This window comes from Schistocerca serialis, chromosome 5, assembly GCF_023864345.2.
Source record: "Schistocerca serialis cubense isolate TAMUIC-IGC-003099 chromosome 5, iqSchSeri2.2, whole genome shotgun sequence".
NCBI lineage: Eukaryota > Metazoa > Arthropoda > Insecta > Orthoptera > Acrididae > Schistocerca > Schistocerca serialis.
The window spans coordinates 60,283,524-60,309,748 of NC_064642.1; the positions used below are offsets into that span (position 1 = coordinate 60,283,524).

General features: G+C 42.4%; 1 protein-coding gene across 3 annotated transcripts in view; it reads left to right on the forward strand.

The window, feature by feature from the left end:
- Positions 1 to 26,225, forward strand: part of LOC126480723 (kinesin-like protein Klp10A) — a 327,696-nt gene that overhangs the window by 272,395 nt on the left and 29,076 nt on the right. For all 3 annotated transcript variants that reach the window (XM_050103985.1, XM_050103986.1, XM_050103987.1), the window contains exons 5-7: positions 7,017 to 7,313; positions 7,823 to 7,985; positions 12,170 to 12,273. In XM_050103985.1, the coding sequence (XP_049959942.1) occupies positions 7,017 to 7,313; positions 7,823 to 7,985; positions 12,170 to 12,273 (564 nt within the window). The remainder of the gene's footprint in view (positions 1 to 7,016; positions 7,314 to 7,822; positions 7,986 to 12,169; positions 12,274 to 26,225) is intronic.

Genomic DNA, 26,225 nt, shown 5'->3' on the forward strand with positions numbered 1-26,225 from the left:
GGCTCTGCATTGGCCACTCCCGGCTACACAGTTATTTACTGCGCCGGGAGGACCCTCCTCTATGTCGCTGCGGGGCGGCTTTGACAGTGGCCCACATTTTGTTGGCCTGCCCCCTTTTAGCTGTGGTCAGGCAGACATTTGTGCTGCCTGATACGCTCCCTGCCCTTTTAACCGATGACCCTGCTATGACTGGCTTAGTTTTACATTTTATTCGGGCAGGGGGTTTTTATCATTTAATCTGAGTGTTTATGTCCTTTTGTGTTGATTCTGGCCTTTGGCCTACGATTTTATTCTGAGTTTTTAATGTGTTTCTCGGTGGTTGGCTTTTCCTTTTTTTGTTTCTATGGTCAGCCAACCACCGTCACACTCCGTGTGATTTTAGTTCGTCTTGTCTGGTCTTTGTCTAAGTTTCTCTTGTTCTGTGTCCTCTGTGATCTATTTGTTAATCGTCTTTATTCGCTGTGGGTGTTTTTAGTATTTGAAAAAAGGGACCGATGACCGTAGCAGTCTGGTCCCTTTAATCCCACAAACCAACCAACCAACCCATTCTGGACCAGACGGGGTGCACAACCAAATACTTTAAACACTTATTGATGGCTAGTCAACATCATATACTTGCCATTTTTAACCATCTCTGGAGCGAGGAAGAATTCCATTTCCAGTGGTGAGAAAGTACTGCTGTTCCAGTTTTGATTCAGACATAGTTGTCCATCTGACGAAGTGCTTTACCCTATCAGCTTAACCAATGACCTCTGCAAGTTAACTTGAACATTTATTGAGCCAAAGGCTGTGTTGGATCCTTGAATCCTGTGACCTTTTTGTTAACTGACGGTGGTTTTCACTGAGGCTGGTGTACTGCAGATAATTTAGTCCACCTGAAGTCTATCTAAATGGCTTTTGCCCAGCATCAACACCTTCTTGCAGTATTCTTTGATCTGCATAGAGCTTATGATACCACTGCTGACTATAGTCAGGAATGCAAAAACATTTTGTGCTTTATTAATTGACTGATATACCCTCTATACATCAGGAACTGACTTGATGCCCCTCATCTCTCATGGGCAGTGCAACAGTGGCTAATGTTGTTGGTGTCCTAGCTGACAGAGTAGTGTGTTTTCAGTTCGCGTGTCTCAAGACCAGGTGGTTGAAGTAGTCTGTATGAGCTGCTTAGTGGCTGATAAAAAGTGTGAAGGCCTTAGAGTTGGCAGAGATTGGCTGCTTGTCAGATGATGATCCTATTTGACACCATAAGGGTTGTCTGTTGGCTCATAGACCAGTGGCTCTGATCAGTAGACGATGTTGCTTGCTGAGGGCCATTGTGCTCTAGCCACATATTCGCTGATGACTGACCAGGAAACGGCGATGGTCAAATGCAGGACTTAACATCAGTTGGTCATCTGGACTAGGTGTGTTCACACTACCTCCAGCCAGGTGTTTTGATGCAGGATATGGGCTCTAACCACATACTCGACTGTGGAAACGCTTCATTGTGTTAAACTGTCTAGAAATGCAGTGAACTATTGGCAACAAATGGAGCATTGCTGGTTTGTGGTTGCTTGACGACAGCTTGTGCCAGTCTTAACTGCAGTGCAGGGTCAGAACTGCAGCAGCAACTGACCTGGATATTACTTGATTGGCTGTGAAGGCCCACTTGCAGCATAGGCTGCCTTAAGTTTTCTAAACATGACAGAAGTGAAAGAAGTGAAATGGCACGGATAAAAATCCTTGACTAACTGTGAATTTTGGGTCCTTAAAGTTTCTATTTTTTTCTGCAGACATTGCATTTAAGGTTATTTCAGTATATGTACTGATTACTCATGTAGATGGAAGCCAACAAAATTTTGTGGCATTTTGAGGACAAAGTTGGTGAATGAAATTTTTTGAAGCAATCTCACTGCATCAAATTTCACTCTTAGGTTTGAATACTACACATTCAGTGTTACAGTAAATGATTTATGTAGATCAAGGATAACAGAGAACCTACATGTACATCATAGCATAATTTCCATTACCATGAACAGTAACATTAGTTTCATGACTTTAAGTCTACCTTTTCTACCTGCCAGAAAGGTATGAATTAAATATGTTGGAGGCAACTCCACAAATCCCATATTTGTAAAATTATGTAAGCAACAGGTATTGATTGATCAGGTAAAAGGTTAAGACTGCAATATAATTCATCGTGGTCCACTGCATTCAACATTTCATTCTGAAACCATTTTAAACATGAACAAGTATTTTTATTCAAAAAGGTGAATAATATTTCACTAAAAATTTTAAAGTTATGTTAGAAAAGCTGTTTAATAGTAGGACTAGTCTGTATTTCAGTAGAACTTCTCGGCTTTTTTGTGAAGTGACTTTTCTATTGCTTTAGGTCCATTGTGTGTGTGTGTGTGTGTGTGTGTGTGTGTGTGTGTGTGTGTGTGTGTGTGAGAGAGAGAGAGAGAGAGAGAGAGAGAGAGAGAGAGAGAGAGAGAGAGAGAGAGAGAGAGAGAGAGAGAGAGAGAGAGAGAGAGAGAGAGAGATATATTCTGCTTGACTAATTTTCTGAAGCCCCATAGGTTCCAGTAACAATATGTGCAATCTGTATGTCACCATATTCGGATTTTTTTTTTTTTTTAAATGTAGTTGCGTGATAGTATAAAGTTCCCATTCGAACTATGCAATGTGTACACCATAGGCAGTATCAAAGCTAACTTCTCATCCTAAAGATAAATTTAAGCCTTTTGACTTAAAAGTTAAATTCAATAATTAATTGTGGTGTGAACTCTAATCAATGCACTTGCTCAAAATAGGCAAGAAAAGGGAGGGTGACACACCAGATGCTGCAGAGGGGCTGATTGATCTATAGGAGCAGGGAAATTGTGTACCAGCAACTTGACATGTCTAAAATGGTAGGGGGGGGGGGGGGGGGATCTCATGGTTAATGTTAGAATTAAACAGCATCAACCATGCCAGATTGGATTGTACATGTGCGAAGACACAGTTATGAGCGACAACAACTCAGCACAGTTGTGTAGTTATTTCCATAATTTATATTCAGAAGATAAATTACAACAGTGTCAAATGATCCCTTTCTGTGATTCTAGGTATATTGAATGAAATGCCCAACTAAATCTAAATGTTTTGGTAAACATCAATAAACAATCAGAAGAGTGAGAATTAAGAGAGCAACATCATTTCTCTAAAGAAATAAAAAAAAATGGACATGGGATGGAAGACAAGACAGGAGCCATTCTCATCCTTTCTGCCGTTCTGGTTCTAAACTCAGTTTTTTTGCCTACATCACAGTTCAAAAATAAACATTCAGCATGAGATGTTTGTTCATACTTTAAGTACATTTACTACTTGCACAAAGCAGAGATGTTGGCACTTAAAGATATAATAGCTCTATCCCATGTAAATTTTCCTCTTCTTTCCTTTTCAGTAAACATGCAATGTTAAGATACATTTTCTTCAGAAGTGTGTGCACCTCCACAGTCGGATTGCAATCTGTCAAATACTTATTGCCATCTGTTGCTGAAGATGCATTCATCACTGAATATGATTGCACCGAAGAGTTGTATGAGTAATATGTGGTGTTTCATCCATAGACGTCACAGAAGTACCTCTGCAAGGAGCTAGGCATTTTAACTACATTGTACATATATAATTTAAGAACAGTTAGATTGATACCTAGAACAACAGAGCGGAAAGTGTGTGTGACAGGTAGCAAAGTGAGCTTCAAATCCAACTTAAAACCATTTCTCATTGATAACTCCTATTCCATGGACAAATTTCTATTTAAAAACTGGCAACCTGTAAAAAGAAAAGCTAATCTTTAAATGTAGTTGCATGAGTGGGACTAAAACAATCTGTTCATTAATGTTAACACTAATTACAAATACGAATCATTCATACAATCTATGAAACACACAACTGCTTTGCTATGTCTTCCCAAATACATAATAAAATAAAACAGTGCACAATATCTATGTTATATAGATGCATATTTTTACAGAACTATATTAGCCCTCTGTTGCTAGGGTTGCCATACGCCACAGATTTCACGGACAGTCCGCGATTTTAGGGTAAATGAAAAGTCTGGGCCGAAAAGGCAAATGTCCGTGATATTTGCTGGATTTGAAGTAAACTTCCAGTAATTTCAAAAATTGCTGTCAAAGAAACATCAATAGGTTATCTCTTTGCCTTCACATTATATAAAATCCTTTCATCTATTCAAGGTTCTGAGAAATAAGATTGGTATAAGAAAAGCTCAAATGATGACAATAGAATTTCTAGTACTGAATAATGTAATGCATATTCTTATTTTTTGTAATAAATGCTTTCTTAATGAAGCCGTCCTTCCTAAACTCTGGATCATTAATTAAATGCACATTTCCCTTAGCTTATGGGCATGAGGACTTCTTATTCCTCTTATTTCCTTCGATCGGCTACGGTGACCGTAAGTTTTGTCCTGGTTTTGGATTCCCAGATAATGGCAACCCTATCTGTTACTTGCCCTGATGACAGGTGTCATCCACTACATAAATGGTGTATTTGGACACTTTGAATAGTGTATATGAACGATTTTAGGAGTATTTCATTTAAATCTAAATATAAGTACCGGGTGTTTATAAATGAATATTGGGGTTTTAACGCTTTATAGTATTTATTACTTTAAACTTAACAGTTATAGATGATATGTCAAATGAAAGGGCAACTCAAACAGTTGTGTTTGGCACCAGTGCGTATGCACTGGCATAGTGAAGTACGCAGTTGGTTGAACTTCACTGTACCCAAACGCTGGATAGGCCGCAAGCGGCTCAAGACTGAGCTTGCTTTGCATGGCCTCCACATTCACCCGACCTAACACCATGAGATTTTTTTTCCTTTGGGTTCATCAAGGATTGTGTGTACGTGTCTCCGCTACCAGCAGACCTCCCTGAATTAAGAAACCGGATTGAAGCAGCTGTTGCTACAATCACTGAAGACACACTTATCAATGTTTGGGAAGAACTCGGCTATAGACCTGATGTGTGCCGTGTTACAAGTGGGGCTCACATTGAACATTTATAAGGTTCTTGGCAAAACTGTGGGAGTTGCTCTTTCATTTGACATACCGTATCATTTATAACTGTAAGTTTGGTATAATAAATATTATAAAGCATTAAAACCCTGATATTCGTTTATAAACACGCTGTATATAGGCAAGGCGTGTGTAGTAGTTGATAAAAACATTTGGCAGTTGTTCGTAAACACCTCCAGTACCTCTGATAGCAGCCAACTGCGAACACCTCTATAAAGGACACTATCAAACGTCAGACTTCTCAACTGTGTCCTGAATCATTTTCACCCATGAATAAGTAGCAGGATACAAGTCTACTACCCTTTCAGCTATCCCACAACTTTGTCACACCCCTTCTAAAATGTCTCGGAGACATGTATATTACAAACCAATGAAAGCTCTGAACTCTCTAATATATGTTTGTTTAGAACTCCTTTCCCTAGAAAAGTTGCCACAAATTTAATTGGTATAAATATTAATACCTGTTGCAATAAGAGGTATTATCTTTCTATCCAAAAGTAACTTTGTAGCTTTGTAGTAGCACTTTCAGTCTTTCTTATAAGAACTTAATTTTTTTGGTCCAGGTAAATGCGCAATAATATTGAGATCTTGTTCTAACATTGGTAGGATATTTACTTTTCCTCCATTTACTATTCCATATTTTCCTAAAAGAAATATGTCCTCTTCAATAACTTCTTACTGTGAGTAATATTCATCATTTTCTGCCAATTTTTGTTATGGTGCTGGATCATTCCTCATTCTCAGTCAGCAGTATCACTGTCAGGATCATCACCACTCAACTTGTGGAATTATTCCAACCTTACATCAGGAGCTCTGCTGAACTCTGTCCTAGGTTTTTCTTTTTCTTTCACAAACCAAATGTATAGAAAATATTTACTTTTAGATAAATATTCTAGGTAGCAAGCAAAATGTAATTAGTTATGACGTGCCTAAAATTATGCACATGAAAATTAGACTGAACCTGGGGAAGCAGTAGAGTGACATACATATGCTTTGTTTCAGATTGTAGCAGTAGTGATCACGCGGTTGACCAGTGTCCTCCAAGCTATAATAATGTTTCGTAAATGATGCAACCCCACATAATTGAAATCCAGTGCTAGCTGAAACTAACAGATGGAGAGTTAATGGAAAGGTTCTGGAAATGGTGCAAACTCAGACTTAATAGAGTGGGAAAATTATTTGTATAACGGGTGTCATCTGCGCGAGCATTGGAGGGTTAATACTATGTGAACTACTTGGGTTGTATGATTTGTCTGTTGCACAAGGTACACATCTTTTGCATGCCACAAAAGTAAAAATTAAACCAGTTGTGAGCAACTCCACAGGTACCATACTTGTATGATTTGCTAGGTAGCAGGTGTCAGACTTCACTATGAACACACCACTCCAGGGACGGAAACATAGTCCTGGATCTTTATAATTCATCGTGGTCTATAGTATTCAGAACACCGTGTTTCAGTATCTTGTTTTTCAATAACTGTTTTGAGCATTTGTTAACAAAAAGTGGAATTACCAAGGAATACCTGTCTCCATAGGTGCCAAAAGGTACCTCTGTTGTTGTATCTGTGCAGGATACATGAACTGAAAGCTATAGCTGAAACTGGTGTTAAAACTTGTCTATTCACAGATAAAGCAACTGATACTTATGGACATGTACCGTACAGTGTGCCAGTAAGTAAATAAGACTTCGTTAGTGTGGGATCAATTGCTTTAGTATGTTTGCTGGTTATTTTCAACTAGTCTGCCTCATATCTAAATCTACTTTTCTAACTGCTGGAATGGAACAGCAAATTTTTTTTTTTCATTTCTGTTGCCACTTCACTTGTTTGTCTATGCAGGATTTGACTGATTTTGATCATTTTGTGTTGGTACTGCCCTCACTATTTATTTATTTTTAGCAACTATGCAATGCTCAAAGCACCAGAGTAATTTAATGAAAATGTTTCAGAACGAGCATTACGCAACAAACAAGGTGGAAGGCTCACAAATGTTCCAACAGTAAATGGACATGGGGATACACACATCCAAAGAGGATTAGAAAATATTGCTCCAAACCCAGCTAATTTAACTGCACGACAACACACTATGCAGCACCAACAATTAACAGCATTGCAGCAACAAAAGCAACAACAGCAGCAGTTAATCCAACACCAGTTACTAGTTCAACAACAACAGCAGCAGCAGCTACTGCAACAACAACAGCAGCAGCAGCAGCAGCAGCAGCCTGCAACAGTTGGAAATACAGGTTCCTGTCTGCACTTGTTGGGGTTAAGGATTGTGTGTCCTCCTTTGATATGCTCCTTTTTGTGTACTGTTTGAGGATTTACTCGCATATGTATAAAGTTTTTGTATCCTCAGAACACACAAACTCCAAATGTTGAAATCTTTTGTGCAATGTGTAATTTTCACAAAGTTAGACTTGTGCTATATTCTTTAATTGAAACTGCTCCGTACACGAGTCTCTATTCCACCATTTTTAAATATCTTTATTTGGGAAAGAGGATGGGAAAGAAGAATCATATCTTGCTGTTTCTGTCATGTGCACACTTTTTTTTAGTTGTTTTGTTGTAATATTTCTTCTGCACTTACAAAAGAATTTGAACAAAATAACTCCAATATTCACTTCACGTTTACTGCATGTTTGACTTCAGCTGTTTTATATATTACATAGAACATTGTGCATGTTTAGTTAAACAGGAAAGTTGTGTGAGAACAAGTACTGAGTTTTGACATCATTTTGCATTTTCTTCTCAGGAGCTGGTAAATTTCGCCGTAGTAATGTTGTGAAAGAAGTTGAAAAATTAAAAAAGAACAGAGATGAAAGGAGGCAGCGTCAAGCTGAACTTAAAGAAGAGAAAGAACTACTTATGAATATGGACCCAGGGAATCCAAACTGGGAGTTCCTCGCAATGATAAGGTATTAATAAATCATAAGGAACAGTCTTTAAATCATAAATTTTGTCTAGTATTGTAGCTCTACATATTACTCAAAATGACTTTTTTTGTCATAGCCTATTGTATTGCCGACTAAGCAGATATTTGTAGCTTCATTTCTTTTCATAGAGCTTTATAATAGTAATTTGTGTAGTCATGCTTTATTTTGTTTGGCACAGCTACAACTACAGCTGGGTCATTCCATGTCAAGTGTCCCAGTTTAGAGGATGATCCCAGCTCGACAATCTTCAATTTTGATGAAATTTGTACAGGATGTACCTGAGGGCCCTACATGAACTTGTGCAATGTTTCAGGCTCACCTGTAATCTGGTTGAGGTGCTAGAGCCATTTTCGTGAAGACCACTTTTACAGAGACCGAAAAGTCATGAAGAAATTGTCAAGTTTGGCATTCCACTCTTCCTGATGTAAAAGAGCTAGACTCTTGCTTCTGGGTATAGTGGTACAACTTTGTGTGCTCTAAACACAAATGTTGCAAGTAGAGTTCAGAAAGCAATGCATTTGGCATAATCTCAGTTCAAAGTGGCGACAAATCATGCCACGAGAAATTTGCCCCCATAATTTAACGAGGCATAAGTAGTGGAGAAAGTGCACTATGGACCTGGTCTTTTGCCAAACTACTGTGTGTCTGGGTGTTTCGTATGTCACAAATTTTGGTCTGGCTTTTGTGTTTAGTTACTGTGCTACCATCCTGTAAATTTGCTAAAAAACATGAATTTATCAATGTACCTTTGTTCAAAGTCGTGTATCTCAAAATGGACACCTACCACATTACATTCATTAACACCATTCAACAGAGCACATTTCATTCTATTATTTTCATTTTGGTGTCTCTTTGGGTAAGATGCAAAAAAATTCGCCTAAACTATTGACTTTTTTGGTAATTTGGAAAATCCTTGCGTTGGTCCATTGTGGCTATGCAACTACCAATCTCAAGACTGGTAATTCCATCGCCAAAGGGCCACGCCCGATAGCCATGCAAGGTCAGCCACAGTTGGGTTTCTTTACTTCAGGTTCCCAAACCTGAAAGTGGGTATCTAGCAGGTTACCAAGCCTTTTTTGGGTCTCTCCGTGGTTCCCAAGACATAATACAGAATTTTTCAATTGTTAAATGTTTTTAATTTTTTGCTGATGTCCAAAACTATTGCCACCGGCAAACTGTATTGCCGCCCCATCAGTGAAGCAGCTGGGACCGGTATGACTGCAATTATCTGTTGTTCTGGGATCCAGCATATGTCTCTTCTAGTAGGCCAATGAAATGATTGAGCAGCTCCATGAGGATGCATTAAATTAATCAAGGAATCATGCTGGCCAGGCTGTAGTTCATTAATAAATAGCAACCTGTTTAGTAGCAACTTTAGCATGTCAGTTAATATTTGCTATAAAGGACAATGTGTCATTTGATAATCTGTAAATCCTAAGTCGCTTTTCATCAGTTGGCACAAATTGGTGATGGTCTCTTGTACCAGACACTGTACACCCATCCTCAAAACGTTTCTGTTGGAAACATTCCACTTGGGAAAAATATATCTAAAAACAAAGATGATGTGACTTACCAAACGAAAGCGCTGGCATGTCGATAGACACACAAACTTACACACAAAATTCAAGCTTTCGCAACCAACGGTTGCTTCGTTAGGAAAGAGGGAAGGAGAAGGAAAGACAAAAGGATGTGGGTTTTAAGGGAGAGGGTAAGGAGTCATTCCAATCCCGGGAGCGGAAAGACCTACCTTAGGGGGGGGGAAAAAGGACAGGTATGCACGCACACGCACACACATACACATTTGTAAAGGCAAAGAGTTTGGGCAGAGATGTCAGTTGAGGTGGAAGTACAGACGCAAAGATGTTGAATGACAGGTGAGCTATGAGTGGCGGCAACTTGAAATTAGGGGAGGTTGAGGCCTGGTGGGTAAGGAGAAGAGAGGATATACTGAAGGGCAAGTTCCCATTTCCGGAGTTCTGACAGGTTGGTGTTAGTGGGAAGTATCCAGATAACCCGAACGGTGTAACACTGTGCCAAGATGTACTGGCCGTGCACCAAGGCATGTTTAGCCACAGGGTGTAACTGCCCCCGGTGTAAAACCTGTCCCATGTACCCTCCACCACCACCACCACCACCACCACCACCACCACCACCACCACCACCTATTCCAGTCCTGTAACCCGGAAGGTGTACACGATCAAAGGCAGAGCCACTTGTGAAAGCACCAACATGATTTGCCAACTGACCTGCCTACACTGTGAAGCTTTCTATGTGGGAATGACCAGCAACAAACTGTCCATTCGCATGAATAGATACAGGCAGACAGTGTTTGTAGGTAATGAAGATCACCCTGTTGGAATATCACCATTAAAATTTCAATGAATTGGTGCATGGGATACAAAAGGATACGCAAATTGTGACCAACATTAGTCTCATCTTCATTTGAGTGATATGTAACATCCATTTGTGAATATTTCATTGTATCAAATTCTTTTCTACAAGAAGGGCACATATTTTGGCCTGGTTCAATATCAGACATGGTTATCCTTTTAGCTGTTTCTATGTTGATTGAGCACAAGCTTTTTTGTGCAGTGTGGTTTTTCTTGCCAAATAGGTTGCAGCATGATCTTCACAAAACCTCAAATCTTTTTAGGAGTAAAGCTTCATGGTGGAAGCATAGTCGAGTATTTTCAGTAGGGTGTAAACCACTCCCTCTAGTAAGTAATTCTTGTTCTTCTAAGGAAAATTGCTTTACAGCTTTGAGTCCTTTTAAGGCACTGTATGTCGTTAAATGGCATGGGGAATTAGTATTTCCAAAACTGCGTACATTAACTTGATCTTGTTCTTCCATTTTAGCAACAACTTGATTTTCTTCAGACACTAAAATCAAATTTTCGAGTCCTAAATAAAGAAAATAAATAAAATTCATAAGCATTCAGCTTCCCAAAAATTATGCAGCAGTCTCTAGTACAGTTAAATGGTTAAATCAAGCAACGAACCTGTTACAAACAGCAAAATGAATATTTAAACAATGAAGACATAATCAACAAAATTCCAAATCGTAGGTGACATTCTTGCACCTTACCCAAAGAGACACCAAAATGAAAATAAGTTTGTTTAATTGAATGAAATGTGCTGTGTTGAATGGTATTAATGAATGTAATGTGGTAGGTGTCCATTTTGAGATACACGACTTTGAACACAGGTACATTTTGATACATTCATATTTTTTGGCAAATTTACGGGATGGTAGCACAGTAATTAAACACACAAGCCAGGCCAAAATTTGTGATATACGAAACACCCAGACACACAGTAGTTTGGCAAAAGACCAGGTCCATAGTGCACTTTCTCCACTACTTATGCCTCGTTAAATTATGGGGGGCAAATTTCTCGTGGCATGATTTGTCGCCACTTTGAACTGAGATTATGCCAAATGCATTGCTTTCTGAACTCTACTTGCAACATTTGTGTTTAGAGCACACAAAGTTGTACCACTATACCCAGAAGCAAGAGTCTAGCTCTTTTACATCAGGAAGAGTGGAATGCCAAACTTGACAATTTCTTCATGACTTTTCGGTCTCTGTAAAAGTGGTCTTCACGAAAATGGCTCTAGCACCTTAACCAGGTTACAGGTGAGCCTGAAACTTTGCACAAGTTCATGTAGGGCCCTCAGGTACATCCTGTACAAATTTCATCAAAATTGAAGATGGTCGAGTTGGGAGCCCTAGGACACTTCACATGGAGTAACCCAGCTTTCAAATAATATAATTTTAAAATACTTTTTCCATGCTCTGGGAAGTATTTTCATACTCTATTTACAAGATGATTGGATGAATATGTTACGCATCTGTATGGAGCAAATGAATATTATGGCCCCTAAAGTCTTCTGAAACGACCGTCACTTAACTACAAACTCATGTACTACAAAATCACGTGTAATGCATTTTTGTATGTGGCTGTGTCATTGAATTGTCAGGCAGTATTTCAGTGTGTGTTTTATGTTATAGTTTAAGGCATTGTTTTGTTCCTCTAATTGTTTCTTACTCCCCTTGTATTCTTTCTCTTTCTTTAAATGTATTATTTGTAGTTTGTTACTTATGAAATCTGAATGGTAAAGAATAATGGATTAAAACATTGATATCATAATTTTATATTGTGTACAGGGAATACCGGAGTAGCATTGAATTTAGACCTCTGCGAGAAACCGATCCTGTTGAAGACCACCAGATAACAGTGTGTATTCGGAAAAGACCTCTAAATAAGAAAGGTGAGGGATGCATATATAAAGGAAGTTTGTTTCTTATGGTATGTTGCAGAAACTTGCATGAAACTGTTAAATTTGTGTTCTAAATATATATTTAGATAGCAGCCATACTTTCATAAGTCACACCCTATGAACTATTCTCCTTCAGACACTCATTGCTTTGTAGGACAGTGTCCTCTGACTGCTTACCTGTTTCTATACTGTTAAAGTAATCCATTTTTGTATCTATTTTGCAAGTAGTCTGTTGTTGCATTTCACAGAGGTAAGCTTTTTCGACTGTATAATAATATCTTATAAGATCTCGCTGTAGCCCATAAATTTACGGGTTTGGGAAGCAGTTACTGTCGTAAGTAGCTTAGTCACATTTACACAGAAATTAGTGTAATCACCGATCGAGGTGGCACAGTGGTTAGCACACTGGATGATGGTGCAAACCTGCATCCAGCTATCCTGATGTACATTTTCCGTGATTTCCCTAAATTGCTTTAGGCAAATGACAGGATGGTTCCTTTGAAAGGGCACGGCTGACTTTCTTCCCCATCCTCCCCTAATTCCATGGGACCAATGACCTCACTTTATGGTCCCCTTTCCCCACATCAACTAGCCAACCAACTAGTGTAATCTGACTGTAAGTAGTTATTTGTGACTAGTTTCATCAAAAGTCCACAATGATGTGTGTGGTTTGAAGTGTTGGGAGGAGTATATTCATCTATATTCATCTATATTCAAAGGCCTTTTGTTTCTTTATGCTATAGTGTGTGTTCGTGCACTACCATTGCCAAGATAAAGTAGAGCAAACTTGTGATAAAGGTGTGATTTGTGATGTAAGTTATGAATAGCATTCAGATGCATGTATGGCATGTGCGATTTCCACTATGTATGAGCTCTGTAAGGATGGTTCAGTTGCAAAGGCCATGGCTGAATTTTCTGTCCCATCTTTGCCTGCACCATATTCGATCACAACTATTGGTCACAAAACAAATAAGTAAGAAGTTCATTCGCTTGAAGGGGTTCATTCGCTTGAAGGGGTTCATTTGCTTGAAGGGGTTCATTTGCTTGAAGGGGTTCATTCGCTTGAAGGGGTTCATTCGCTTGAAGGGGTTCATTCGCTTGAAGGGGTTCATTCGCTTGGAATAATTAAGTTTACATTCATATTAAATATGGTTACAAGCTGACCCTTTAAGGGTTGTTGTATCTTTGGGTTTTTACCTATGTAAATTGAAATTTCTGTGGGGTTAGGAGGAGTTGTTAAGGAGAAACTTTTCCAGCTTGTTTTAAAATATAAGACTGCTATGTGTCTGATATTTTATATCATTGGTAAGTGATAAAAATTTTTGATGGCAGCGATGCACAGCCCTTTTTTTCCCCATCTCTGGTCAACTTTAATATGAAAAAAATTAATGTCATTTTTGCTCCTGGTGTAGTAATAATGTTCATCATTATTCCTTTTGAGCTCTAGTGGGTTATTAACAACAAATGTTATGAGGGGATAACAACTGGAAACAATAGATGGCGACTCACCACTTAGGGGAGGCATTCTGTCACAGGCAGGCACAGTGAAATATAAGGCTGGAAATATTCATAATTCGGATTACGTCCTTCATCAGAAACTGAATACACACTGAGCCACCCAAACACGACTCGTGACCCATCCTCACAGCTTTACTTCCACCCATACTTCGTCTCCTATCTTCCAAACTTCACGGAAGTTCTCGTGCAAAACTTGTAACACGAGCACTTTTGGAAAAATGATATTGCGGAGACATGGCTTGGCCACAGCGTGGCAGAAGTAGAACTGTGAAGACAGCTACACAAGCACGACTCAAAACCTAAGTTGGTAGAGCACTTGCCTGCAAAAGGCAAATGGCCCGAGTTAGTGTCTCGGTCTGTCACACAGTTTTAATCTGCCAGATAGTTTCATATCAGCACACAGATTTGCTGTAGAGTGAAAACTTCATTACAATGACTATTGTCTCTGGGCTACATTTGTGTCTGAGGTGAGAAACTATCTAGCTGGGATAGGTAATGGTGGCGTGGAAGAGGTGTGGGGGCAGGGATAACAGTATAGTGCTGGGGGAACATGCTAGTACTGTCCGTAGAACTGTGAAGGAATGTGGTGGAAACATGATAGGGGTGCTAGGTGCAGCATTGGGGAGGGGGAGTAAAAAGGGGAGAGGACTGTTTTCATATGCTGGAGGATTGGGGGGTATAGTATTAAAGTGAGAACAGGGAAGGGATAGGCAGTGGAGGGTAGGGTGGTTAGGTGAACAAAGGACGTGTCGTGAGGAGAGTTCCCACTAGTGTAATTAAGAAAATCTGGAGTTAAATGGCAACAATTGAGATGGCACAGGTCGTGAATCAGTCGTGAAAGTCAAGCTGATTATGTTGGGTGGCATGCTCAGCAACAGTATGGTCCAATTGTCCATAAATCACAGTTTGACATTGGCCATTCACATGGACAGATAACTTGTTAATAGACATGTACACTTAGAATGGGGAACAGTGGTTGCAGCTACGTTTGTAGGCAACATGGCTGCTTGCACAGGTGACCCTACCTTTGATGGGTAAGACATGCTTTGACAGGACTGCATTAGGTGGTACTGGGAAGATGTATGGGATATATCTTGCATCTAGGTCTATTGCAAGGATGTCAGCCATGAGGCAAGGGATTGGCAGCCAGGTGGCCAAGAAAATTGTGCAGGTTTGATGGGTGGCGGAATACCACTATGGGAAGGTTGGATTGTATGTGGGGAGAATACTTCTCATTTCAGAGAACAATGGTAGTTAATAGAAATCATGGAGGGGAACATGATTCAGTTGCTTCATTTCTAAGTGGTACTGAGTCAAGAGGAATGGTCCTTTGTGGACAGACAATGGCTATGTGAAGGATTGTAAGTGACTGGAGACTTGACATGAGAGACCTGTTTCTGATCAGTGTTGGGAGGGTAATTTTGGTCTGTGAGGGCCTCAATGAGAAGCTCGGTATATTTGGAGGAGGGCAGCTTGTTACTACAGATGCAACGGCCACAAGTGGCTGGGCTGTATAGATGGGACATTCTTGGGGTGGAATGGGTGGTGTGGGTGTCAAAGTGAAAGTATTGGCAGGTTTGGTATATGTGGAGGTGCTGTGGTACCATACTTGAGGTAGAGTCCAACATCATCGAGAAAGGTGACGAATGAACAAGAAAGGTGGCTTGTTGGTCTGAGGAGGACCAAGTGAAGCAAATGAGGGAGATGTTGAGATTCTGGAAGAGTATGAACAGTGTCTCCTCGGCGTCAGTCCAAATTACAAAGATGTCAGTGAATCTGGACTGGGTGACGTGGTTGGGATTCTGGTTGGTTAAGGATTCTTTATATGGCCTATAAATAAAGTGGCATAGGAGGATGCTATGAAGGTGCCAATTTCTGTACCACAGATTTGTTCGTAGATGATCACATTAAAGGTGAAGTAATTGTGGGTGAGAATATAGTTGGTCATGGTGACTAGGAAAGAGGTTGTAGACTTGGAGTCAGTAGGGCTTTGTGAAAGATAGTGTTCAATAGTGGCAAGGCTATGGGAATTACAGAAGTTATGTACAAGGAGGTTACATCAACAGTGACGAGTTGGGTGGTGGGTGGTAAAGGAACATGCTCTCCTTGTCTGAATTTTGTGGGGGAAATACATATACCGTGAAGCAGTGGTCAAAATACCTACTGGACTCGCATTCGGGAGGACGACGGTTCAATCCCGTCTCCAGCCATCCTGATTTAGGTTTTCTGTGATTTCCCTAAATCGTTTCAGGCAAATGCCGGGATGGTTCCTTTGAAAGGGCACAGCCAATTTCCTTCCCGATCCTTACCTAACCGAGCTTGCGCTCCGTCTCTAATGACCTCGTTGTCGACGAGACGTTGAACACTACCTACCAAAATACCTAACTCTTTTTTTAAACAGATGTCTACAAGTTGATCATGAGTATTTTGTTTTTAAAAATTTGTTACCCTATAACATTACTCCACAGGACATTATTGACTGAAATTTGTTACGTTATTGATGTCTCACCCCAAAGATCTAAATGGTTTGATGTGCTAATGAGGCAGAACAGAATTGTTTCAAGGATTAAAGAACTTGTGTTCCCCAGTTTTAAATTATAGTAAATGTGGATATTAAAAAAAATTAAGTTGCCACCCTAATCGTTATTTCCTCACCGTGTACTATATTTGTTATATGTATATTACCTCTAGACATATAGAATGCAAAACAATAGTTTTCAAATTGAGGGTGAGACCATTTGCAGAAAGCCACTCAATAATACTCTTAAGAATATAATTTACCATGTCTTCTGTTGTTGTGTGTAAGTTTGGATTCAGTACAACGCTAATGTCATTGTACATATATATGACGACGAATAGTAGACTTAAGATTGAGCATTGGGAACCCTGTATGTGATCACTCCTCAGTCAGAATAATCTCCCCTGATTACATTGATAGAACTACTTAGCACAGCTTTCTACATTCTTTTGGTTCAATACAACATCCATTTGTTACACCTGTACTATCAATTACACATACCATCAATTTGGTAAAACCTCAATTCGTGTAGGAGAATATTCTGATTCTCACAGTCAGATGCCTTCAGTAGGTCACAGAAAATACCATCTAATGCTCTGTTGTTGTTTAATAGTATTAAAATTTAGAGAGCAAATGTGCAAGTGCTCTTTCAGTTGGAAAACTCTTCGGAAATCGTAATTGTGATTTACTAAGGATATTATTATTACTCGGTTAGGGCACTGTGCCAGAGTACATCCTTCCAAAATTTTGGGAAAGTCAAAAGTGGAATTGGTCTGTAGGAATTCAAAAATGGAATATTTCAATCTTTCTGGAAAACTACCCTGAGTTATTGATGCATTACATATTTTAGAAGAGACAGTACGCATTATATGGGAACAACTCTTCTGTACTTTTTTGCAAACCCCATCAAACCCAGTCTGTCTTTTATTATTGAGAGACTATATAATTTTCCTAATTTCAGAAGGAGAAACTAGGGAGACCTTCATTTAATCTTATGAGAGTTGCTTTTTCAGCACGTTTTCAGATTTATCTCTTTAATTTCTTGACTCGACATTTTTTTGTTATATTTTAGAAATGGTTATTAAATACACTTACGACCTGTGTCATCCTTTAAAGCCCTTAAATTTAAATCAGTGGTGATGTTATCCTATCCTATCCTGTTACCTTTTACCCTGTCTCTTGTTTCTCTACACTGTTGTTAGAATCACTGGTTTCTGACATAATGTGTGTTACTTGGTGTTTTGAATAACTTTTCTTAGTAATTTTGTATAAATTGTATAGTGTGCAGTTACTGAAGGATATTTAAGTGTTCGTCCACTGCCCTCTTTCTTCCACAAGATACTTAGAACACTCGAGTGATCCTCACACCAGCAGTCCCTGCAGTCCTACTATATTCCACAAACTGACCCGTTAGTGCTCCCCACTGGTTGTCCCATTGTGGCTGGGTGCTATTCTCACACTGAACAAACTCTGCCTTTATTGATCAACACTCCAAACCATTGTCCATAACATTGGATTCTACGTGAAAAATACTGCGCAATTTCTTCACTGCCTTTCCCAATGTCTTCCTGATATCAAACCAGCCACCAGTTTCCTAATCCTCCCAGTAGGCGACCACATCTTGACCTACAATTATTTCACTTTTTAAGGCCAAATCCATAAACAAATGCATGTCACTGCTATGGGTAGTTGCAACGCACCTTAATATACAAACTTACTTATGGATCTATAGGACTCTTGCCTAGTTCAGATTAATTCCATACAGCCTTGCCACCCAGAAGGAGTTGTTGAAATACACTGATAACCTTACCAGAGCCTTCATTGACAGATAGTATCCCATCCAGCTCATCCGTAAACAGATTTCCCATGCCATCTTCTCCTTTGACTTTGGTAACCCTGCCAACCAGACACTAACCAGTGCTCCTCTAATCACCTAGTACCATGCTGGCCTTGAAAAGTCTGACCCCCATCATTCACTAGGGCTTCACTACCTCTCATCCCTTGAAATGGGGAATCCTTCCCACGTCACCCAAAGTAGAGTTGCGCCATCCACCCAGCCTACAGACTAGTCTTGTCCATCAAGGCTCCTTTTGTGCACCTCATGGATCCTTCACTTATTTTTAACTATCTGTCTGCTATCGCTCTGAAAAGGGCTGACAATTCAGTTGTCAAACATGTTGCACACGGCACTAATGATTTCAGCAGTTGTTTTACAAGGTCTGTTCAGAAAATTCGGGAAGTTTGTCCCCAGAAATTTTTCTACGCTTTCCTTTTACTTACTGTGCATTGTCTCCTTAAAAGTACTCTCCTCCAGCTCAATACATTGCTCCCAACACTGCTTCCACTTGTGGAAGCAGTCTTGGTGCACCTCTTGCTGGATAACGTGAAGTGCCATCTGCAAATTTCCTTTTATCTCATCTATAATTGTAAATCTTTAATCTTTCAAAGGGATTATCAACATTGGCAGTAAAAGTCCGCAGGTGCCAGATCTGGAGAGTACTGAGGATGAGGCACCACAGTGATCTCGTTTTTTTTTGTGCAATAGTCACACACCAACAGGGATGAATGTGCAGGTGTGTTTTTGTATTCAAAGAGCCGTGGATTGTCTCTTACTACATTTTAGGCTATTCCCTTCTCAAATTTTCTCGCATGCGTCGCAACATGCCTCGATAGTGCCATTGATTAACAGTTTTTCCTTGTGGCTCAAATCCATGATGAACTAATCCTTCAAAGTCATAGGAAAATATCAGCATGGATTTGACATTTGACCTGTCCTAGTGAGCTTTTTTTGGTCTTGGAGTACGTTTCCCGACCCATTGTGAAGATTGAACCTTTCCGTCAACATCGTAGCTGTAGACCCACGTCTCAACACCAATTATGATTGTCTTAAGGAATATATATGCAAAAGCCCTTCACATGTTGTGAGGCGAAGGTGTTTCTGGTCTTGAGTCATGAGCCATGAGATGAACCTGTCAGCAGCATGATAAATTTCCAGACGACATGTTAGGATTTCATAACATGGTCCAACTGAAATGCTCTATTCTTCTGTATTCTCTCAATCAGTCTCCAGTTGGCACACACAGTTTCATTGACATTCCTGATGCAAGCATTGTTGGTAAACATCCAAGGGTGTCCTGAACCGGGGTCATATTTTAACTTCTGTCCAGCCATTTTTAAACAATGTGAACCGTCCATAACACAGAGTAGGGCTCAAGCTCCTATCACCATAGGTTTCCTGCATCATTTTGTGTCTCTCTGTAAAGGTTTTCTTGAGTTTCATGCAAAATTTAATGCAGACATGTTTCTCCTCCAACTCTCTCATCTTGAAATTCGCGAACTGTGCAACACAACATTCTACTCGATATAGCATTAAACAGTAACTAACAGACATACAACAATGAAACTTCTGGGAGTTATACATTACACACAGGCATGAGCAGGGATGCCTACTGCATTTTGTTCCAACACATCATTGGTGCAAAATTATGTACGTTCTGGAATTTTTTGAACAGACTTTATACTACACTCCTTTCCACCATAATTTTTCTTAACTATGCAGGTGGGAATTTTCGCCAACATTTTGTGCAGTCTTGCATATCCTGAACCTAAATATCTGTTAACTTGTTTCCACTGTCTCTCCCCCCCCTGTCTTTAGCCTGTTCCTCTTCAGTCCATTGAAACTACTAAATCCTGGGGCTCATGCTCAATAGGAAACTTGGTCTCCCACGTCTTACCTGACAGCCCTTTGTACACGCTCCCTCATTGTCCTATGTATCTTACCTGGTAGCTGCTTGTACACGCTCCCTCAATGTCCTACGTGTCTTAAGTGGTACTTCCTGTGGTGCAGATTGAACCACCCTCCTCAATTTGTAGTGGTACCTTGTCTGTCTGAAACTAGACTATGGGTGTTTTGTTTATGCATCTGCACATGCGTCCCTCTTATGCTGTCTCAATACTATCCACCATTTTGGCATATGTTTTGCCACTGGCGTCTTTTGCACTAGCCCGGTTGAGTGTCTGTATGCAGAAGCTGCTGAACTACCACTGTCCTACCGCCGTGACTTTCGCCAGTATGGAGCACGTCCCTCTTCTGTTACCTCCGGGAGTTAACTTTTGATTGTTGCTCTGGCAAATTAACTTCACCACTCCGATGATGTCTGTTTTGCTGTCTGTCAGCAGGTGGTGTCACTTTGGCATCGCCACTGGTCCTCCCTTCGTGGGAATAAGGTCCAGGTTATTAAGCCTCTCCCAGCAGCTTGGACGACCTCTCGGGCCCTCCCGGCATGAGAGGTAATTTTAACTGTGTTGTATATTGGGCAGTGCCTTTTTAGCCATCGCCATTTAAGTGGCTCTCCTCCACCACTTTGTGCACATTGCACCCAACTTTTAACTGTCTACCATTTCCTGCCGGAATGACAATTCTTTTTTAACTGTTTACAGTCCCACTTGGGTTTGGCGTCTGAGTTATCGGCTGTTTTAGCAAATGATACGCGGCCTGTCGACCGCATTTTATTTTTATCTGTTTTAGCAATATGGTGAAGGCCATTTAATTTTTATTTTTGGACCTCCTTTTCTCTATGATGTATTTTATAGACCTTTCTCCATGCCCCTGTTTTTAGCTGTCTTCTCTTACCTCAATTGGGATTCACGTGTAGTCTCTGTCTTAGTGATCTATAGTTCTGACATGAGTGTGTATGACCCTAGTTGTTTTTGCGCCCTAAAACAAAACAAACACCCCTCACGTTAACCACTGCCCACACTTCCGTTCATGTTAACCACCACCCACCCCATCTCCCCCGTCTCTTTTCTCCCTACAATCGCTCTGACCTCTATCCCTTTTCTCCCTACAATCGCTCTGACCTCTATCCCTTTTCCCCCACCTATTCCCCTACCATCCCTGTAACTCCTACCCTTTTCACTCACAATTATTTCTCTACCATTTTGTTCCCCAACCCTCTCCTTTACTCTCCCCTCTGCCTGTTTTCCTCTTGACTACCACCTTCCTCTCCTTTCCCCCTCCCTCTCCTTCTATCACACTATCTCTCAAATGGTCTATTCTCTAAACTCATTTTGTCTGTTGTGCAGCCACTGAATCATCTGGGTAAAGACATTATCCTGCTACCCCACTTACTTCATACATTCTACTCTACCCCCCGCCCCCAGGGGGTCTACAACTCTTTTGTGGATATGTGCGTGGCGACCACGGGGCACTGAGCTATTGCAACCTTCCTTCCTTCCAGGGCTGCATTTCCTTCCCCTTCCCCTCCTTTCCTCTCCTTGCTCCTTCCCCTCACCCTCTCCTCTCCCTCTCTTGGTGTCCTTGCTTATGTTGGCCCCAGCTATCCTCCTGGTTACGTTGGTTTTGCAATTTAGCTTTGTTGCGTAATCTCCTCCTTTTGGCACTCCCTGGTCCTGCCCCCTGGGGTTTGACCTCCATTACTAAATTTCTCTTCCGTAGTGTGAGCCATTTGGGGAAGAGCACCTTACCTAGTGTCTATGACGTATGCCCTCCTAGTTCATTCCACCTTTTCTTTCACATCGTTGTCTGATGCAACGGTGCGTAGCCAGCCCGTGTGGTGGGGTCGCTATGTACCCTTCTGGTTGAGCCCCCTGAACACACAGGGATCACACTTCTGATACCTGAGCTGTGACCTTCTCATGCAATGCTTCGAGTGGTTGCTCGTCATACTGGAGTATTGGAACTCTAGGCAATGGCCGCCATGCCAGACGGCCCTTGCTGTGGCTGGGTGGCGCCCGTGAGGAGAGCCCCTGATCGGAGTGGGTGGTATCAGGGCGGATGGTATGCAAATGAAATGCGTACGGGTCCAGAACTCTGGCCGTTCTTCTGCGGCCGTCTCTCTGCGTAGAATTGATTCTTCTAGTGCTGCTTCTCCTGCCCCTTCGGCCTTCCCTTCCATGGCTACCCCCTGGGAAGAGGGTCAGGCCCGTCGGCTAGGGGCAAATCCTTTCCCCCGCTATCTAGTTTGCACCAGGACTGATTGGGGATACTTTCACCAATACCAAACCTTTATTCTTTGTGGAACACACTGAACAACGGTCAGGTTCGTTGCTGATCAAAACTGCTTCAGCTGCCCAGTCTGCGGCCTTTCGTGTCTCTACCCATCTTGACACAATTCCTGTGTCCATTACCCCCCACCAGTCTCTAAATATGGTTCATGGTGTGATTTTTCACAGGGACCTCATCCTTCAAACTGATGAGGAACTTCGGGACAATCACAGACGGCAGGGTGTTCACTTTGTTCAGCGTGTTCAGAAGGGTCCTAAGGACAATCGCATTGATACTGGTGCCTTTATCCTGGCCTTTGAAGGGGATACCCTCCCTGAGAAAGTAAAGATTATGGTTTATCGATGTGAACGACACGACTTCCCGCTGTTCGCAGGCCCCTCTCTGTGGTGACTGTGGACGTCCACTCCATGAGGGGAGTCCCTGTGTTCCCCCTCCTGTGTGTGTTAATTGTCATGGCAATCAGTCTCCGCATTCACCAGATTGCCCAGTACATAAGAAGGAAAAGAAGATACAGTCCCTTGATTGTTTAACCTACACAGAGGCTCGTAAGGAGTATACAAGTCTTCACCCTGTGTCCATGACGTCTAGTTATGCTTTAGTTACATCTTCACCCTTCCTTACCCCAGTCCCGGACACCTCTCCTCCCCTGCAGCTCCCATACCTTCTCCTCTGGCCGCTGCTCCCCCTCCCCAGCCGGAGAAGTGTTTCACTCCTTCGGCATCTGCCGGTCAAGGGCGCCCCTCCAGGGATACCACTTCCCGGCACCTTCCAGGCCAAAGGTCTGCTGCCATGCAATGACCGTGAGAACCGTGGTCTGTCGGCCCCCAGGTCGCCCGATCTCTTTCTGTTCCTAATCTTGCTGCAGCTGGCTCGTTTATGCCACACAGCCCTCATCGATCTCAACCTGAAAAGAACAACAAACGTAAGTCCCAGGACAAAAATCCTCTTGTGTCACCAGAGGTCCCATCCCCAGCTTCACAACCAGATTCTGACCTGTCGTTCATGGATGTCGTCCCCTCCTTGTCGGTGACGGGTGGTGACCCGGCGGTATGACTGGCTTTAGCCTGTTCAGCCCCCATTTAAATCATTGTTCTGTGGTTATCCAATGGAATTGTAATGGATACTACCGTCACCTTCCAGAATTAAAATCCCTTATTTCGTCTTACTCTGCAGCTTTTGTGGTCCTACAGGAATCTCATTTTACTGAGGCTCACTCACCGACCCTCTATGGGTTCCGTGTTTTCTGTCGAAATCGCGTCGGACCCCTGCGGACTTCTGGTGGCGTTGGTATGTTGGTCCGTACAGACATTGCTAGCGCGTGGATTCCTCTTCAAACTAAATTGGAAGCGGTTGCTGTTACGGTCCACCTGGACTCTGACAAGACTTTTACACCTGCTGCCTTAACTGCCCTTCTTCAGCAACTTCCTCCTCCTCCTCCCTTTCTCCTTCTTGGGGATTTTAATGCTCATCATCCCTTTTGGGGCAGGCATTTCCATCTAAACGAAGTCTTCTCTTGGATCAGTTTATTACAGACCACGACTTGGGCCTGCTTAATGATGGCTCCCCAACTCATTTCAGTGCCGGTCATGGTACATTTTCTGCCATTGATCTTTCTCTTTCTTCTCCCTCTCTCCTCCCTTCATTACACTGATCGCCACATGACGACCTTTGTGATAGTGACCATTTCCCGTTGATTCTCTCTCTCTCTCTTCCCGCTCCCCGATGGACATGTTACCTCGTTGGTCTTTCCAATGCGCCCATTGGCCTCTATACACTGCACAGGTTGTGTTTTCTCCCTCTTTGTCGGGTTGTATTGATGATGTCCTACGTGATGTGTCTGACGCGGTTGTTTGCGCTGCTAGCCTTGCTGTACCGCACTCATCTGGACCATTTCGTCGCCGGCAAGTCCTGTGGTGGAGTACGGCCATTGCCATTGCCATCCACGATCGCTGTCGAGCTTTGCAACATCTTAAGAGACACCCATTCATTGCCAGCATTATTACCTCTAAACACCTTTGCGTTAAAGCCCGTTATTTAATCAAACAGAGCAAACAGATATGTTGGCAACGATTTGTTTCTTCCCTCGGTTCTACTGTCCCTGTGTCAAGAGTATGGGCTACACCCCTCTCTCTCTCTCTCTCTCTCTCTTTCTCTCTCTCTCTCTCTCTCTCTCTCTCTCTCCCCCCCCCCCCCCCTCTCTCTCTCTCTCTCTCTCTCTCTCTCCCCCCCCCCCTCTCTCCCTCCCTCCGAAGTTGCCATCGGCAGTCCACCCTCCCAGGCCTTCACCTCCCAGATGGCCTTTGTACGGACCCGTTGATTCTTGTGCAACATCTTGCAACCCATTTTGCAATTTCATCAGCATTAGCCTCCTATCTGGCTGCTTTCCTTTGCCGGAAACAGCGGGCCAAAGCTTCCACCTTATGTTTTGCCCCTTGTGAGTCAGAATCTTACAACGAACCTTTTTTACTTGATGGGAATTTCTTTCTGCACTTTCTTCTTCTCATGATACAGCCCCTGGCCCAGACTCCATTCATAACCAACTGCTTCAACATCTCAGTGCTCCACAATGGCAACATCTTCTCCTGGTGTTTAACCGTATCTGGCTCCAGGGTGACTTCCCTTCTCAGTGGAGGGATAGCATCGTGGTTCCTGTCCTTAAGCCTGGTAAGAACCCCCTATTTGTTGACAGCTATCGACCAATTACACTCCCGGAAATTGAAATAAGAACACCGTGAATTCATTGTCCCAGGAAGGGGAAACTTTATTGACACATTCCTGGGGTCAGATAAATCACATGATCACACTGACAGAACCACAGGCACATAGACACAGGCAACATAGCATGCACAATGTCGGCACTAGTACAGTGTATATCCACCTTTCGCAACAATGCAGGCTGCTATTCTCCCATGGAGACGATCGTAGAGATGCTGGATGTAGTCCTGTGGAACGGCTTGCCATGCCATTTCCACCTGGCGCCTCAGTTGGACCAGCGTTCGTGCTGGACGCGCAGACCGCGTGAGACGACGCTTCATCCAGTCCCAAACATGCTCAATGGGGGACAGATCCGGAGATCTTGCTGGCCAGGGTAGTTGACTTACACCTTCTAGAGCACGTTGGGTGGCACGGGATACATGCGGACGTGCAGTGTCCTGTTGGAACAACAAGTTCCCTTGCCGGTCTAGGAATGGTAGAACGATGGGTTCAATGACGGTTTGGATGTACCGTGCACTATTCAGTGTCCCCTCGACGATCACCAGTGGTGTACGGCCAGTGTAGGAGATCGCTCCCCACACCATGATGCCGGGTGTTGGCCCTGTGTGCCTCGGTCGTATGCAGTCCTGATTGTGGCGCTCACCTGCACGGCGCCAAACACGCATACGACCATCATTGGCACCAAGGCAGAAGCGACTCTCATCGCTGAAGACGACACGTCTCCATTCGTCCCTCCATTCACGCCTGTCGCGACACCACTGGAGGCGGGCTGCACGATGTTGGGGCGTGAGCGGAAGACGGCCTAACGGTGTGCGGGACCGTAGCCCAGCTTCATGGAGACGGTTGCGAATGGTCCTCGCCGATACCCCAGGAGCAACAGTGTCCCTAATTTGCTGGGAAGTGGCGGTGCGGTCCCCTACGGCACTGCGTAGGATCCTACGGTCTTGGCGTGCATCCGTGCGTCGCTGCGGTCCGGTCCCAGGTCGACGGGCACGTGCACCTTCCGCCGACCACTGGCGACAACATCGATGTACTGTGGAGACCTCACGCCCCACGTGTTGAGCAATTCGGCGGTACGTCCACCCGGCCTCCCGCATGCCCACTATACGCCCTCGCTCAAAGTCCGCCAACTGCACGTACGGTTCACGTCCTCGCTGTCGTGGC